Source organism: Mustela lutreola, chromosome 12 (assembly GCF_030435805.1).
Source record: "Mustela lutreola isolate mMusLut2 chromosome 12, mMusLut2.pri, whole genome shotgun sequence".
In the NCBI taxonomy this organism is placed as follows: domain Eukaryota; kingdom Metazoa; phylum Chordata; class Mammalia; order Carnivora; family Mustelidae; genus Mustela; species Mustela lutreola.
In genome coordinates, this window is record NC_081301.1 from 71,326,081 (window position 1) to 71,343,781 (window position 17,701).

General features: G+C 36.2%; 1 protein-coding gene across 2 annotated transcripts in view; it reads left to right on the plus strand.

The window, feature by feature from the left end:
• Positions 1-17,701, plus strand: part of FANCC (FA complementation group C) — a 280,958-nt gene that overhangs the window by 180,121 nt on the left and 83,136 nt on the right. For both annotated transcript variants that reach the window (XM_059141676.1, XM_059141675.1), the window contains exons 6-7: positions 3,094-3,207; positions 4,175-4,239. In XM_059141676.1, coding sequence (XP_058997659.1) covers positions 3,094-3,207; positions 4,175-4,239 — 179 coding nt within the window. The remainder of the gene's footprint in view (positions 1-3,093; positions 3,208-4,174; positions 4,240-17,701) is intronic.

Here is a 17,701-nt window from a genome sequence, read left to right on the forward strand (position 1 = left end):
TTTGAACTGAAAGAAAAAGACAAATAATACGCACATGGCTTCCATCCAGCCTTTTCTTTTTCACTCTGGTAAAAAGCCTCTTAAGTATTTTATTTATTTATTTATTTTATTTTTAAAGATTTTATTAATTTGAGAGAGAGCAGAAGATGAGAGCAGAGGGAGAAGCAGGCTCCCTGCTGAGCAGGGGTCTGATGTGGGGCTTGATGTGGGCATCAATCTAGGATCCTGGGATCATGACCTGAACTGAAGACAGACATTAACCAATGAGCCATCCAGATGCCCTGATCTCTTAAGTATTTTATACCTTATAAGAAGTTTACTTTTAACCATCTATATATCTGTTTTTCTCCCCCATCAGTGACTTGTATTTGTAAAGTCATGTGATAGATGTTGTTGTTGGGTTTTTAAAATATCATCAGTATCTTTTGCTAAGTAGTTAGTAATTTATCAAAGGCACTTTAACTTGCTATAAGTTTTTTTTTTTTTTAGAGAGATTTTATTTATTTATTTGACAGAGATCACAAGTAGGCAGAAAGGCAGGCAGAGAGGAAGGGAAGCAGGCTCCCCGCTGAGCTGAGAGCCCTATGTGGGGCTCGATCCCATGATCTGGGATCATGACCTGAGTCAAAGGCAGAGGCTTTAACCCACTGAGCCATCCAGGCGCCCCTAACTTGCTGTAAATTTTTCCAGTTTGAAAATATTAAATAGGATTGCATGCAGGGACAGCAGTTTTTAAACTGCATGACTTAGTAGTGTTGCCTGGAGTCCTGTTTTAAGAATCATGAGGCAAGTCTGAGCTCACAGGGAGAAAGTACCTGGTCTACAAGAAAGGGTGCATACCAGATCAGGCTAGAATTCTCCCTGGAAGGAAGGACGGCTGTAGAATTGGTAGGGAAAAGGAGAGATGGCACAGAAGGCCTCCTTGGTGTTTCTAATGCTTGTTAAATGTGATGATGGGTGAAATTTGTCATATTATTTTGTGTCTTTTTGAGTATGTAAAACAGTTCATGATAAAATTGAAATGATGCCATTGACCCTGGGCATTACTGGTAAGTTTGTTGTCCTGGCTTGGTGGGGCCTACCCTTGACTGAGGTAATAACATCCTCTTTCCCTGGATTCAATGGTCCTCCAAGTATTTGTGGACCAAGTGTGTAGACTCATACATTTAGATGCACATAGTTTATTTTATGTCATAATGTGTACTTATAAAATGTAGTGCAGGACTTAAAAAAGAATAAAATGGCTTTTTCCCTGTAAATATACTAAAAACCATGGGGTTGTACACTTTAAAGAGTAAATTTTATAGTATATGAATTGTATCTCAGTAAAGCGGCTGTTGAAAAATAGTTCCAAATACAACACTTTTTCAAAAAGTAATTTTTTTCTATTATAGTAATATTACACATACACACATAGGAAACTGGAAAATGTATTGAAATAGAAAAAATATATATACTCATAATAGCACCACCTCAGAGACTGTTAACATTTGGTGATAGTTTCTTTCAATATTTTTCATTTCCATGTATGGATTATTTTTTATATTGATGAGATTGTTGCTGTGTATTAACATTTGTATCTTCCTTTCTTCATTTGACATTGTAATATAACCATTTAAAATACTCTCATGAAATCTTTATAAACATTTTAGTGGTTTACAATGAAGGCTTTATAAATTAATCAGTTCCTGCTGTTAGACATTTTTTACTATGAGAAATAACATTGTAGTGAACATCTCTGAATATAATCCCCATCATCATATTTGGATTTATTTCCTTAAACATGTGCCAGATACATGAAAAGTTATGAATGCTTTTAAAAACCTTTAATATGTATTTTCAAATTGCTCTCTATAAGGCAGGCTTTTACTAACCTATAAGGCACCTTTGTTCAGGTTATAACCCCTGGGCAGACTAGCCCTGGCAATCCAAGCTTGGGGTGGGTAGGGAGCCGTGTTACATGCACTCAGACCCTCTGGGGGTGCCTCAGTGTGGTTCAGAGCAGCAGGACGTAGGGATACCCATTTATATTTCAGTGGCTCACACAGAGTACCTGTTTCAGAGAACCCAGATTAGCATTCAGTATTTAGGTCTGTAAAAATCTTTAATTCAGTAAGTGAAAAATAGTATGTTGATGTTTAAATTCACCCTTAGAGTTTATGAGGGTGAACATTTAAAGGTTGTTTCTTGCACATTTGTATTTCCTTTTATGAATTATCTGTTCATACTCATTTTTATGTTCTTAGTGCTATATTTTGCACATTATTTATGATCTGTTATTTGTTAGTAATATTCTTCCTAGATTGTGCTTGTTTTAGTTTCTGAAAGCACAAGGTTTTATTTCTGTTTAGAACAACCAATAATTTGCTCTCTTGATTCTCAGTTTACAAAGTTCTTCCCCATTCAGATGCCTGAAAAATACTTATGTTTTCTTCTTATTACTTCATTTTTACATTGATCTCTTTACATTGATGTTTAACATTTCTAATTTTTTTTTCAAATAGCATTCCTGTGTAACACCATTTATTGCATCAGCTTTGCCTAGTAGTTTGTGGTCTGTTTCTTGTCATGTGTTAAATTATTATAGCTACTTTGGTAAAAATATTTTGCTGAGTTTAAAAACAATAAATATCACATTCTTTATTTTTAATAGGATTTTATTTATTTATTTGTCAGCACAAACAGTGGGAGCGGCAGAGAGAGAAGCAGACTCTCTGCTGAGCAAGGAGCCTGAAGCGGGACTCGATCCCAGGGCCCTGGTATCATGACAGGAGTCAAGGCAGATGGCTTAACCAACTGAGCCACCCCAGGCACCCCATGATCACAATCTTTATATGGTTAAAGCACTGTTCATTCATGATATATTTTTGCTTCACTGTTAATAATTGTTTAAATTGACCTATTTGTAATGTGATAATTTTAATGGTGACTTATTCTTTATACCATGAATCCATGTGAACTGGGTATTTGGACAAATTACGATTAATCATTTTACAGAGATGAGTGCATTTACGGATGACCTAGACTGCAGGCGTTATAGGTAACAGGCACTTGCACTCACTTTTAATAACTTTGTCTGTTTATGGTTTTCAGGGGTTGTTATCTCATATACTTTCAACATTCAGATTTGATACTAAAGAAGTTGGTCTTTTTACTCAAGGTCTTGAATTTACACCTGCAGATTACTATCCTGGTTTGCTTAAAAATGTGAGTATTTTTAATTTATTAGTATTGAAATTTTTGTTGCTTAATGTACCAGGGCAAAAAAGGGTAAGAAATACCTCACTCTTCCAGGAAAGATGTTTAACTTTTCTCTGTTTATCTCTTCTTACCTTGGGTGGACTTACAGCCATGTAAGGAAGAAGTGTGAGACGGGAGATTATGAGAAAAACGAAGGAAACCAGGAGAGGTTATTCTAAATCAACCAACCCCTCTTTTCTCTCAACAGATCTCATTTATTCTTTCAAAGATTTTTGGGAGAAGAGATTTCCTTAGCCAGTATAAACACACCCTTTTACTGTTGGACAAATTTTGTATTTAAGATAACCTTAAGGAATTTTACATTAAAGCAAAAAATTCAATGTTGTAAATAGTAATATATATTACAATGTAATTTATATTGTATAGTAATATATATTACAAAGTAATATACATTACAATGTTATAAATAGTAATATATATTCACATCTTAGTATTATAGTTTTGTTTTCTTCTGCCTTGAACTTTGGCCAAATTCAAGAAATTTTAATTTATGATCTTCTAAATACTGTTATAAGATTTTTAATGTTTGTTAACTGTTCTGGTCGTTTAGAAATTTTATACATAAATAGCATTTTAAAAAATTACTAGAACTAAATTAGGAAGGAAAAAATAAGTTAATTTCAATGTGGTTTTATTTTTAACAAGTTTGATTTTCTTAGGAAATTAATGATCTGTCTATTGTTTATTTGCTTAAATTGGAATGTGGAATAACAGACATTAAAAATAAAATCCAAGTTATTAGTAAATGGACTTGGCACTGCTTTCTTTTCATTTTGACAAAGTAAAACAAGGAGATGACGGGGAGGGCAGGGGAGGGAATCTCAACGGAAATATCACTCACACCAAGAAAAACAGAACTGATGTAATCCTGTTTCGCAGTATGAGTTAACCTGCAGATGATTTTGTTTTACAGATGGTTTTATCATTAGTGTCTGAACTCCGAGAGAATCATCTTAATGGATTTAACACTCAAAGGCGGTAGGTGTTAAACTAAACATCCCCCTTCTCAAGTTTCAAAATGTATCAGTCTGGTTATGAGAGAAAAATTTTATAATTCTTTGGAAATGCATGTTCATAGTTAGAGTTATATTCTGTGTGGAGAGATTATTTATACATGGCAAATTGGTGAGTTTTATGAAACTTTTTTTAATCACTATTCTTTCAACTTTTAGAGGGCAGTAAATCATGCAGTATCTCTTGTGACCCATTGAGTAAAAAACCCTACATTTACAGTAGAGAACACAAAGGAAAGGCTCAGCTCAGAGTGTGTGTACACTCTGTGTCTTAAAAATACACACACACAAACAGTATTTACAAGGCAACAGGTATTTGATGTGGACATATGACATATTTTAAGAAACATAATACTCCAAAATCTAGACTAAACAAATAGATTCAGACAAATTAAAAGGCAATCAATCACATTACAAAATATTCTTCACTCTGAGAGAATTCAAAGCGTCTTCATTGGTGAGCATTTCAATTTTTTTTTAAGATTGTATTTATTCATTTGAGAGAGTGGGAGCATGAACAAGGAGAGGGGCAGAGGCAGAGGGAAAAGCAGAAGCCCTGCTGAGAGCAGGGAACCTGATGTGGGGTCTCCATCCCAAGGCTCTAGGATCATGACCTGAGCCAAAGGCAGACACTTAACCGGCTGAGCCACCCAGGTGCCCTGGTGAGCATTTCATTTTTAACAAATTATTAACAAGAGAGTCTGGGGATGAGGGACTTTTATCCTTGTTTTTTGCTTTTTGTTTGTTTTTATAAAGCTGTTGTTAATTAAAGCTCTATCAGAAATGACCTTTGCTCTCAGCCTATATGATCCTTATCATGTGAACTTTAAAGTAAACTATAAACTCTTAAGCAAAAACACTGGAGAAAATCTTCATTTATTGATTTGGCAGTGATTTTTTTTGGATATGACACCATAAGCACAAGCAGCAAAGGAAAAGTAGATAAATTAGACTTCATTCAAATTATGAATTTTTATGAGTTATACTATCAAAGCAAAAAGACAGCCCATTGACTGAGTGAAGACATTTGGAAGTCTGTATCCAATAAGGATTTAACTCCCTTAACAACAACAAAATATTCAGTTCAAAAATGGGCCAAAAGAGTTGTTTATACATGTCTCCAAAGATGATATGCAGCTGGCTAGTAAGCACATGAAACAGCGTCCAGCACCAACAATTATTAGAGAAATACAAATCAGAAACACAGTGGAATACCACATTACGTATATCAGCATGACGTCTAATTTAAAAAACAAGCAAAATGGAAAATAATAAATGTTGGCAAGTAAGTTAAGAAAGTAGAACTTGTGCATTGTTGGTAGGAATGTAACAAACTATAGAAATGATTCCTGAAAGGATAGTCTTGCTGGTGGGAGTGTTAAATGGTACAGCCACTGTGGAAAAGTTTGGCAGTTCCTCAAAAAATTAAACATAGAATTACCATAAGACCCAGCTCCTGGGTATATATTCGGAAGAATTGAAAACAGGGATTTGAACAGATATCTGAACACCAACGTACATAGCAGCATTATTCACAATAGCCAAGAGGTAGCAACACTCCCAAGTTCCCATTAGCAAAACGTGGAGTCGATAAAATGTGGATAAACATAATACAGTAAAATATTGTTCAGCCATAAAAAGGAATACAAATTTTTTATATGCAAGAACATGGATGGACCTTGAAAACATAAAGCTTAGTGAAATAAGTCAGACACAGAAGGGCAAATAATGTAGGATATCACTTGTATGAAGTACCTAGAAGAGGAAAACTCAATAGAGATAGAAAGAATAGAATTTATCAGGGGCTAGAGCAAATGGGGTTACTGTTTAATGGTTCCATAGGTTTGGTTAGGGCTTAGGGATAATGAAGAGCCTTGGGTATAGATTGTGGTGATGGGTACACAGTATGTGAATGCCTTTAATGCTACTAAATGGTTACCAAGTACAAAAGATTAAAAAAATAAAAATTATGTATGTTTTACCACAGTTTAAAAAAAGCAAAGAAAAAAAACAAACATGATACCAACTGTACACTCTCTCAAATGACTAAAGCACTTACATCAACATGTGTTAGAGAAGATACGGAACCACTGGATCTCTCATCTGCTCTCTGTGAAAATGTGACTTGGGATCACCACTTTGGTAAACAATGTAGTAGTTTATTGTGAAGTTAAACACACACTTACCATATGATCCATCAACTCCATTCTGAGTATTTACTCACAATAAATGAAAACATAGGTAGTCATAAATATTTCTATACAAATATTCACAGTTGCTCAATTTTGTAATAGTTCAAAACCAGAAATGATCCAAAGGACCACCTTAACTGGATGGATAAACAAATAAGTATTGTCTGTTACCACCATTTAAAAAATGAAAAGACAAACTGTGAGCATATATTTTCAGATTATGTATCTGATAAAGGGCTCCTACCCAGAATATATAAAAAACTCATTAATAAGACAAATAACCCATGTATAAAGAATTCAGTAACAAGACCACCCAGTTGAAAAAGTGGGTAAAAGATTGGAAAAGGTCATCAAAAAATATATACAAATGGCTGATAAGCACATGAACACTTGTATACAGATGTTCGTAGAAGCATTATTCACAAAAAAACAAAAAGTGGAAGCAACCCAAATAACCATCAGCTCACGAATGGATAAACAAAATATCTTATGTCCATACCGTAGAATACTGTATCTCACTAAGAAAGGAACAGTCTACTGATTCATGTTGCAATGTGTGTGAACCTCAAAAACATTATGCTTAGTGAAAGAAGCCAGTCACAGAAGACCGTATATTATATGATTCCATTTTTATAATGTACATAATAGGTAAATTTATAGAGAGAGTAAATTAGCTGTTGCCAGGAGCTAAATGTAGGAACAGGGATTTGCTGCAAATGAAGATTTTGAAATGATAGAAGTGTCCTAAGTGGATCATTAGTCCAACTTAGTAATTTATTAAGAATCTTTAATTGAACATTTCAAATAGGTACATTTTATGGGATATAAATTATACCTAAAAAGTAATGAGAAGAGTCCCTGGGAAGGCAAGGAAAGCATTTACAATAATTTATTTACATGCCAGGTAGAGACTTCAGTTTTACCTTGAGATGAATGTTGAATAATAGAATTAGAACTTTATTAAAATGGACTTAAAACATCAGTAGGATACAATGTATATGTACACCCTTTACCAACATCCTGAACTATGTCAAACTAATGATTTTTTTAAAACTTAACTGAGAAGAAACAACAGCAAAACAAAAATGCTATTAACAAGTGGAGAACATTAGCCAGAGAATTGGAAGATATTTGCAACCTATAAAACAGACGATTAGTATGGGAAGTATAGAAATGCCTCCTGCAAATCAATCATAAAGAGGCAAACACTCCAGTATAGAAATGGGCAAGAAATATAAGTAAGTTATTACTAAAAAAGGAAAACAATAAATAACATTTTTAAAAATTCAAGAGTGATGTCAGCAGTACAGTAGAATAGGAAGCCCCAGTCCTTGTTTCCATACAGAAACACTGACTTAGCAATGGTGTATGACCCAAAGAACCTTTATGAGAACTCCAGAAACCAATTAAGATGCTATAATACCCAGGCAAACTCAAAGTTAAAAACAACCATATTGAAATGGGTAAGAAAGCCATTTCATATCAACCACAGTATCCCTTCTCCTAAACTGGCTCAGTATTGTGGGATTGGGAGGAAAATTCTAGCTTATAGTTTCTCCTTTGAGGGGGAAAGAAAAGAATGGAATATGTTCAGTGTTCCTGCTTTGGGGAGGTCACCTGAGGGACTAGTGTCTCACTTGCCTGACTCTGACCACTGATGGGGAACCAGCAGACTTTCAGTGCCTGGGGACTGAGGAACATTAGAGAGTCCTCAGCTGCTTCTTGCAGCACCAGGAAACTGAGTGCTGCAGATGGAGGTAGGTTCAGGGAGAAAACACCCAGCTCCCAGCTAATGTCTAGATGGGGCAGGGGGTGAGAAAAAAAGAGTGGAATGTTTATCTAATTTTCCATCTTCTGAAGGGGCTACTTTAGGGATTCATTTCAGTCTCCCATGACTTGAAGCAATAACAGAAGCAGCATACTTTGGAGGTCAGAAGTCTGCAGAGAACCAAAGAGCTAATGGCTTATTGTAGCACCAGAGAACCTGCAGTACCAAAGACAAACACCAGAGGGAGGAAGAGATTGCAAACTCCGGAAAAACTGGCAAGCTCTCTGGGAAATTGTATAAACAATCCCAGAGAAGACACATCCCCATAAAAGATTCAGAGGACCCCCAGATTCTCTCATTAGGTTGAATTGTGAGAGTCTTCTCCTGTAAAAAGGAAGTCCATAAAGCCTGGAAGAAGTGGCTATTTCTTTGACTGCAGAAAACGCAACAAAAAAATAATGCACACAAAGAAACAGGAAAACATGGCCCAAACAAAGGAACAAAATTAATTTGCACAAACCTACCCTAAAGAAGTGGAGAGCTATGAACTGCCTGTCAAAGAAAAATAATCATCCTAAAGGAGCTCAATGCACTATAGTTGAATACAGATAAATAACTAAATGAAATCAGAAAAATGATGCATAAACAAAATGAGAATATCAAGAGATAGCAATTAGAAAAAAACACCAAATAGACATTCTGGAGCTAGAACACAGTAACTGAATTGAAAAATTTAATAGAGGGGTTCAACAGTAGTCTTAGTCAAGCAGTTAACTTGAAGATGTGTCACTTGAAATGATCAAATCAAGTTAAAAAAAAAAAAAGGAATGAAGAAAAGTTAATTAAGCCTTAGAGTTTATGGAACACCATTAAGTGCACCAGTTATATGTATTGCAGTTGTCACAGAAATGAGAAAAAGACAGCTTATCAAATCTAAGGAAGGAACTAGACATCTTAATTCAAGAAGCTCAAATAACTCCTAACTAGAATAAATCCAAAAGGATCTATAGCAAGACATGTTATAATCAAACTGTTAAGAGGTAGAGAATGTTGACAGCCAGAAAAAGCACAAAAAAAGAACACAAGGAATATAACACCTACAAGGAAGTTCTCCAGATTATCAGCAGAAACATTAAGGCCAGAAGGGAACAAGATGACATATTCAGAAGTGCTTAAAAAAAACACAACAACAACAACAACAAAAAAACCCTGTCAACCAAGATTATTATATTCTGCAAAGTATCCTTCAAAACTGAAGGGGAAATTAAGACCTTCCCAAATAAACAAAAGCTGAGGGAGTTCATCACCACTAGACCAGCCTTACAAGAATTGTTAAAGGGAGTTTTTCAAGTTGAAACCAGAGGACTTTAGGCAGGAACACAAGAGCATACTGAAATATAAAACTCTCTGGTAAAGGTAAATATATAAACAAATGTAAAATCCTGTAATACTATAATGGTGATACATAAATTACTCTTAAATCTGGTAAAATTTAGACGATAAAAGCAGAAGAAAGAACTATAACCACAGAATTATGTTAATGGGGCCACCTGGGTGGCTCAGTCATTTAAGCATCTGCCTTCGGATCAGGTTATGATCCCAGGGTCCTGGGGTTGAGACCGTGTGGGGCTCCCTGCTCAGCTGGGAGCCTGCTTTTCTTTCTCCCTGTGCCTTCCCCCACCCCACTCTTGCAGGTGTGCTTGTACACTCTCTCTCAAATAAGTAAATAAAATCGTTTAAAAAATTGTGTTAATTGGTATAAAACAAAGAGATATAATAACATGAAGCATGAGGAGGAGATATAAAGGAGTAAAGTTTTGTGTGTAACTGAAGTTATCAGTTTAAAATAGATTGTTGTAACCATAAGATATTTTATGTAATCTCCATGGTAAAGACAAAAAAAAAACTATAGGAGTTACACATAGGAAAATGAGAAGGGGGACGCCTGGGTGGCTCAGTTGGTTAAGCAGCTGCCTTCGGCTCAGGTCATGATCCCGGTGTCCTGGGATCGAGTCCCACATCGGGCTCCTTGCTCCATGGGGAGTCTGCTTCTCCCTCTGACTCTGCATTCCACTCTGTCTGCCTGTGCTCGCTCTCGCTCTCCCTCTGAAAAATAAATAAATAAAATCTTAAAAATAAAAAAAAAAAAAAAAGAAAATGAGAAGGGAACCAAAGCATATCACTACAAAAAGAAAAAAAAATCAACAAAACACAAAGGAAGGCAGCAAGAGAGGAAAAACGAAGAAAATAACCACAAGACATGTAAAGAAAACAATGAAATGGCAAAACTAAGTTGCTCTGTATCAACAGTTACTTTAAATGTAAAAGGATTAAACTCTCCAATCAAAAGATGTTGAATGGCTGAATGGATTTTTTAAAAAGAAAAGGTCCAACTATGTGCTGCCTACTAAAGATTCATTTTAGATGTAAGGATGTATAGAAGCTTAAAGGGAAAGGATGGAAGAAGATAGCCAATGCAAATTTTAACCACAAAAGAGCAGCAATGGCTTTACTTCTGTAGAATATGTTAAATCAAAAATTGTTGTAAGAGAGAAAGACCTTGTATAATGGTAAACTGTTCACGTCACCAGGAAGATACAGCAGTTTATAAATGTCTCTGCACCTAATAGAGCATTGAAATATATGAAGCAAACATTGACAAGATTGAAGGGAGAAATTGAAAGTAGCACAATAATCATAGGAGATTTTAATACCCTACTCTCAATAATGTGCAGATCAACCAGACCAAAGATCAATAAGGAAACAGGATTTGAAAAACAGAACAACTGGACCATATAGATCCATACAGAACACTCTATACAATAACAGCAAAATATTCTTCTCAAGCACATGCAGAACATTCTCCAGGATAGGTCACATGTTAAGCCACAAAACAAGTCCTAAGAAATGTAAGGTTGAAATTATACCAAGTGTTTCTTTCAACCACAAAGGTATGAAATTAGGAATTTTTAAAAAATTCATAAATATGTGCAAATTATACAAACATTCTTGAACAACCAGTGAGTCAAAAAAGAAATCACAAGGGAAATTAGAAAATATGTTGAGGGCCACCTGGGTGGCACACTAGTTAAACGTCTGCCTTTGGCTCACGTCAGGATCCCAGGATCCCAGGGTACTGGGATCCAATGCTGCCTTGGGTTGCCTGCTCAGTGGAAGGTCTGCTTCCCCCTCTCCCACTTCACCTCCTTATGTTCCCTCTCCTGCTGTGTTTCTCTCTCTCTCTCAAATAAATAAATAATTATTTGAGATAATTATTTATTTATTTGAGAGAGAGAGAGAGAGTGAAAGAGAGCAGGAGAGGGGAGAGGGTCAGAGGGAGAAGCAGACTTCCCACGGAGCTGAGAGCCTGATGTGGGACTCGATCCCGGTACTCTGGGATCATGACCTGAGCCAAAGGCAGTCACCCAACCAACTGAGCCACCCAGGTGCCCAAATAAATAAAATCCATTAAAAACAAAAAAAGAAAATATGTTGAGAAAATTGAAAATGAAAACACAGTGTACCAAAAAGAATAGGATGAGAGAAAACTAGTACTAAGAGGAAAGTATGTAGCAGTAAATACCTTCTTTTAAAAAGATCTGAAATCAGCAACCTAATTTTATACCTCAGGGAATTAGAAAAAGAACAAAGTAAACCCAAAGATAGCAAAAGGAATGAAATAATAAAGATTACAACAGAAATAAACTAAGGAGAGAATAGAAAAAAAATTTTTTTTAGAAGATCAAGAAAATTGACAAACCCTTAACTAGACTAGAAAATCAGTGAGAAGATTCAACAAATACCAGAAATGAAAGAGAAGACATTACAACTGGTGGCACAGAAATAAAAAGAATAAGAGACTATGGAGGAGCAGTTAAGATTGCAGAGGAGTAGGGAACCCTAAGTTCATCTGGTCATTGGAATTAGCTAGATAGTTTTCATATTGTTCTGAACACCTGCAAAATCAATTGGACGTCTGAGAAAAGAATGTTGCAATTCTGCAAATAGAAAAATAACTGCTTTGGGGCGCCTGGGTGGTTCAGTGGGTTAAGCCTCTGCCTTCGGCTCAGGTCACGAGATCAGCGTCCAGGGATCGAGCCCCGCATCGGGCTTTCTGCTCAGCAGAGAGCCTGCTTCCTCCTTTCTCTCTGCCTGATCTCTCTCTCTCTGTGTCAAATAAATAAAATAAAAATCTGTAAAAGAAAAAAAAAAGAAAGAAAGAAAAGAAAAACACTGCTTTTTGGAAGGTAGAAGTAGTGGAGACTTGAATCCAGGGTGATTTTTCGGAGGATAAGGTGGAGGAGAGGGAACCAGTTTAAGGAGGCCACTGCAAAGTATTATAAGTAGTGGAACACAAAATCAGAACTTCTAGAAGTCTGCTACAGTCAGGGAGACCGGCTTAAAGGTGCTCAGGTAGTGAAGTGAGGCAGAATCCCAGGTGGGACAGCATAGTCTCAGGATCGCTGGTGTTAGAAGAATGGGGGTGCCTGAGGGCAGCAGAGTTCCCAGGCATTGGAATGGGGAAGCTGGCTGAAAACAGCGAATCTAGGTGCCAGCTTTCTGCTCTTTGTTGCCATAAACTGCAAACCTTTGCAGGGTCCTCCAGCCACTCCCCTGGCAAGGGCCCAGCAAGGGCAGAAGCGTAGGGAGACTACTCCCCTCCGTCCTGGAGGAGGAACAGCATGGGTCTGTGCTGCAGGAGTACATAAAATTTGGAGACTTGAAACTCAGAACTTGCCCGAGATAAGAATGCTCAGTCACAGGCTGGGTGAACACAGAGTTCTGACAGAAACCAGGGAGACAAGAGTGATTGACTACGTTTCTGTGAGGGCTCACTGAAAACTAGAGGCTGAGAACTTTCAGCTCCAGGAGTAAAGAGTGGGGCACCACCATATTCATCATGCCTATCTGTGATGAAAGCCCTCAGGGAGCAAAACAGTGCAACCTTATGTAATCTGGAGCTGCTTATGCTGAACAGGGCCCCCTGGCAAGAGAGAGCTATTTCTACCAGGGCAAGAGCACCTGAAAATTAGCCCAACAGGCCCCTTCCTCAGAAGACCAGCAGGAACAACTGGCTGCACCCTTTACTCATCATAGAGAACTGCAAAGCTTTGGCTCTTGGAGAAAACATAGGTTTTTTAATTCTTTAGTCTTTCAGGATTTTGTTGTTGTTTAGCTATTTTATTTTTTCAATTCTTTTTTTTACTTTTTATTTATAAACATATATATATGGTGTGTGTGTGTGTATATGTTATATATATAATTTTTGGCTTCCTTTCATTGTATCTTATTTTTGTGTGTATATATATAAGTTTCTCTTTCTTTCCTATTTTGGGATCTAGTTTCTTTTAACAGACCAAAATACACCCAGGATCTAGTTTTTTGTTTTATTTCTTATTTGATTTTTTTTTCTTGTTTTATTTTTTGTTTTCTTCTGCTTTTTTCTTTTTCTGTGGTTTTTATTGTTGTCTTTTCTCTCTCTTTGTTCTGTTCTTTTCTGGACAAAATGATAAGGCAGAGAAGTTTACCCCAAAGGAAAGAACAGGAGGTAGTACTCACTGCCAGGAATTTAATCAATATGGGTATAAGTAAGATGTCTGAACTAGAATTTAAAACAGTGATTATAAAGATACTAGCTGGGCTTGAAAAAAGCATAGAAGATGCGAGAGAATCCCTTACTGAAGAAATAAAGGAACTGAAATCTAGTCAGACTGAAATTAAAAATGCTATTACTGAGATGCAGTCCCAAATGGAGGCCCTAAAGGTGAGGATAAATGAGTAAGAAGAGAGAGTCTGTGATACAGAAGATAAAATGATGAAAAATGAGGAAGCTGAAAAGAAGAGACAAAGACAACTATTGGATCAGGAAGGGAGACTTTGAGAACTCAGCAATTCCATAAAGTGAAATAATACCCAGATAACAGGGGTTCTAAGATGGAGAGAGGGAAAGAAGGGCAGAAGGGTTATTTGAACAAATTACAGCTGAGAACTATATTTATATCTGAGAATCCCCAGATTAGGGAAGGAAACAGGCATTCAAGTACAGGATGCAGAGAGGAACCCCCCCCCAAAATCAATAAATATAGGTCAATAAGTCAACATATAATAGTGAAACTTGCAGATTTCAAAGATTAAAGGGAAAATTCTGAAAACAGCTCTGGACAAGAGGTCCTTAACCTATAAGGGTGGACACATAAGGTTGGCAGCAGATCTGTCTGCAGAGACCTGACAGGCCAGAAAGGACTGGTATGATATATTCAATGTGCTAAATGGCAAAAATATGCAGCCAAGAATACTTTATCCAGCAAAGCTGTCATTCAGAACAGAAGGAGAGATAGTTTCCAGGATAAACAAAAATTAAAGGAATTTGTAAACACTTAAACCAGCCCTGTAAGAAATACTAAAGGGGATTCTTTGAAAGAAGAGTCCAAAAGTAGTAAAGACCAGAAAGTAACAGAGACAACAGACAGAAACAGTAATGTCACAGGTAATACAGTGGCACTAAATTCGTATCTTTTACTAGTTACTCTGATTGTAAATGGGCTAAATGCCCCAATCAAAAGATATAGGGTATTGGATTGGATTTAGAAAAACTAAAAAACAGAAACAAAAAAATAAGACTCATCCATATGCTGTCTACAAGAGACTCATTTTAGGCCCAAAGACACCTCTAAATGGAAAGTGAGGAGTTGGAGAATTATTTATCATGCCAATGAACATCAAAAGAAAGCCCGAGTAGTTATCCTGATATCAGACAAACTAGATTTTAAACCAAAGAGTATAATAAGAGATGAAGGAGGACACTATGTCATAATAAAAGAGTCTATTCAACAAGGAGAGCTAATAATTATAATATAAATATTTATGCCCCTAAAATGGGAACAGCCAAATAAATAAACCAGTCAACTAACAAAGTTAAAGAAACTAATCGATAATAAATCAGTAACAGTAGGGGACTTGAACACCCTATTCAAAGCAATGGACAGGTCATCGAAGCAGAAGATCAACAAGGAAACAAGGGCTTTGAATGACAACACTGGATCAGATGGACTTTACAGTATATTCAGAGCATTTCATCCTAAAGCAGCAGAATACACATTCTTCTGGAGTGCACATGGAATATTCTCCTGAATAGATTACATAATGGGTCACATTCAGGTCTCCACTGGTACAAAAAGATTGAGATTATACCATGCATATTTTCAGATGACAGTACTTTAAAACTTGAACTCGATCATAAGAAAAATTTTGGAAGGAACGCGAATACATGCAGGTTAAGGAGCATCCTACTAGATAATTAATGGGTCAACCAAGAAATTAAAGAAGAACTTAAAAAAATACATGGAAGCAAATGAAAATGAAAACAACAGTTCAGAACCTTTGGGATGCAGCAAAGGTGATCCTAAGAGTGAAGTTTATTGGAAACAATCCTTTCTGAAGAAGAAAAATCTCAAAAGCACAACCTAACCTTATACCTAAAGGAGCTGGAAAAAGAACAGCAAATTAAGCCTAAATCTAGCAGGAGAAGAGCAATAATAAATATTAGAGCAGAAATCAATTATATAGAAATCAGAGAAACAAAAGAACAGACCAAAGAAACTAGTAGCTGATTCCTTGAAAGAATAAGATTGATAACCCCTAGCCAGACTTATAAAAAAGAACAGGGAAAGGACCCAAATAAATAAAATCATGAATGAAAGAGGGGATATTACAACCAACATCTAAGAAATACAAATATATGAAAATATTATGGGGGCGCCTAGGTGGCTCAGTGGGTTAAGCTGCTGCCTTCAGCTCGGGTCATGATCTCAGGGTCCTGGGATCGAGCCCCACATCGGGCTTTTTGCTCAGCAGGGAGCCTGCTTCTCTCTCTACCTGCCTCTCTGCCTACTTGTGATCTTTCTCTGACAGATAAATAAATAAAATATTTTAAAAAAAAGAATATTATTAATAATTAACAAATTAGGCAGTCTGTAAGAAATGGATGTATTCTTACATATGAGCATATAAACTACCAAAACTAAAACAGGAAGAAGTAGAAAACCTGAACAGACCCATAACCAGCAAAGAAATTGAATCACTAATTAAAAATCTTCCAAAAACCAAGAGTCTAGAGGTCAGATGGCATCCCAGGGGAATTCTACCAGTCATTTAAAGAAGAGTTAATACCTATTCTTCTGAAGCTGTTTCAAAAAAAAGGAAATGGAAGGAAAACTTCCAAAGTTGTTCTATGAGTCCACCGTTACCTTGATCCCAAAACCAAAAAAAAAAAAAAAAAAAAAAATCCATCCAATATCCCTGAAGAACATGGATCCAGAAATTCTCAACAAGATACTAGCTAATGTGATCCAACAGTACATTAAAAGGATTATTCACCACAACCAAATGGGTTTTATTCCTGGGCTACAAGGGTGGCTCAACATTCACAAATCAATCAACATGATATACCATATTAATAAAAGAAAGGATGGCAACTATATGTTTCTCTCAATAGATGCAGAAAAAGCATTTGACAAAATACAGCATCCTTTCTTGATAAAAACTCTACAGTATAGGGCTAGAGGGAACATATCTCAGTTTCATGAAAGCCATAAATGAAAAGCCCACAGCAAATAGCATCCTCAGTGGGGAAAAACAGACCTTTCCTCCTAAGGTCAGAGAAGGAGGTGTCCACTCTCACCACTGTTGTTTGACATAATACTGGAAGTCCTAGCCTCAGTAATCACACAGTAAAAATAAATAACAGGTATCCAAATTGGCAAAGAAGAAATCAAACTTACTTTCTTCACAGACAACATGTTATTCTATGTAGAAAACCCTAAAGCCTCTATCCAGAGATTGATAGAACTGATAAAGGAATTCAGCAAAGTCACAAGATATAAAATCAATACCCAGAAATCAGTTGCAGTTTTATACAATAACAATGAGGCAGAAGAAAGAGAAATCAAGGAATCGATCCCATTGTATAATGGCACATAAGATACCTAGGAATAAACCTAGCCAAAGATGTGAAGGATCTGTACTCTGAAAACTATAGAACACTTACAAAAGAAATTGAGGAAGACACAAAAGAAATGCTCATGGATTAGAAGAATAAATATTGTTAAAATGTTATGTTACCTAAAGCAGTCTACACTTCCAGAGCATCCCTATCAAACAAAATAACATCAATATTTTTCACAGAGCTGACAAAAAGAATTCTAAAATTTGTGTGGAAGCAGAAAAGACCTCACATAACCAAAGTAATGTTGAAAAAGAAAATCAGAACTGGAACCATCACAATTCTGGGCTTGAAGCAGTATTACAAAGCTGTAATCTTCCAAACAGTATGGTACTGACCCAAAAACACACACGTAATTCAGTGAAACAGAGTAGGAAACCCGGAAGTGGATCCTCAAATCTATGGTCAGCTAATCTTCAACAAAGTAGGTAAGAATATCCAATGGATAAAAGACAGTTTCTTCAAC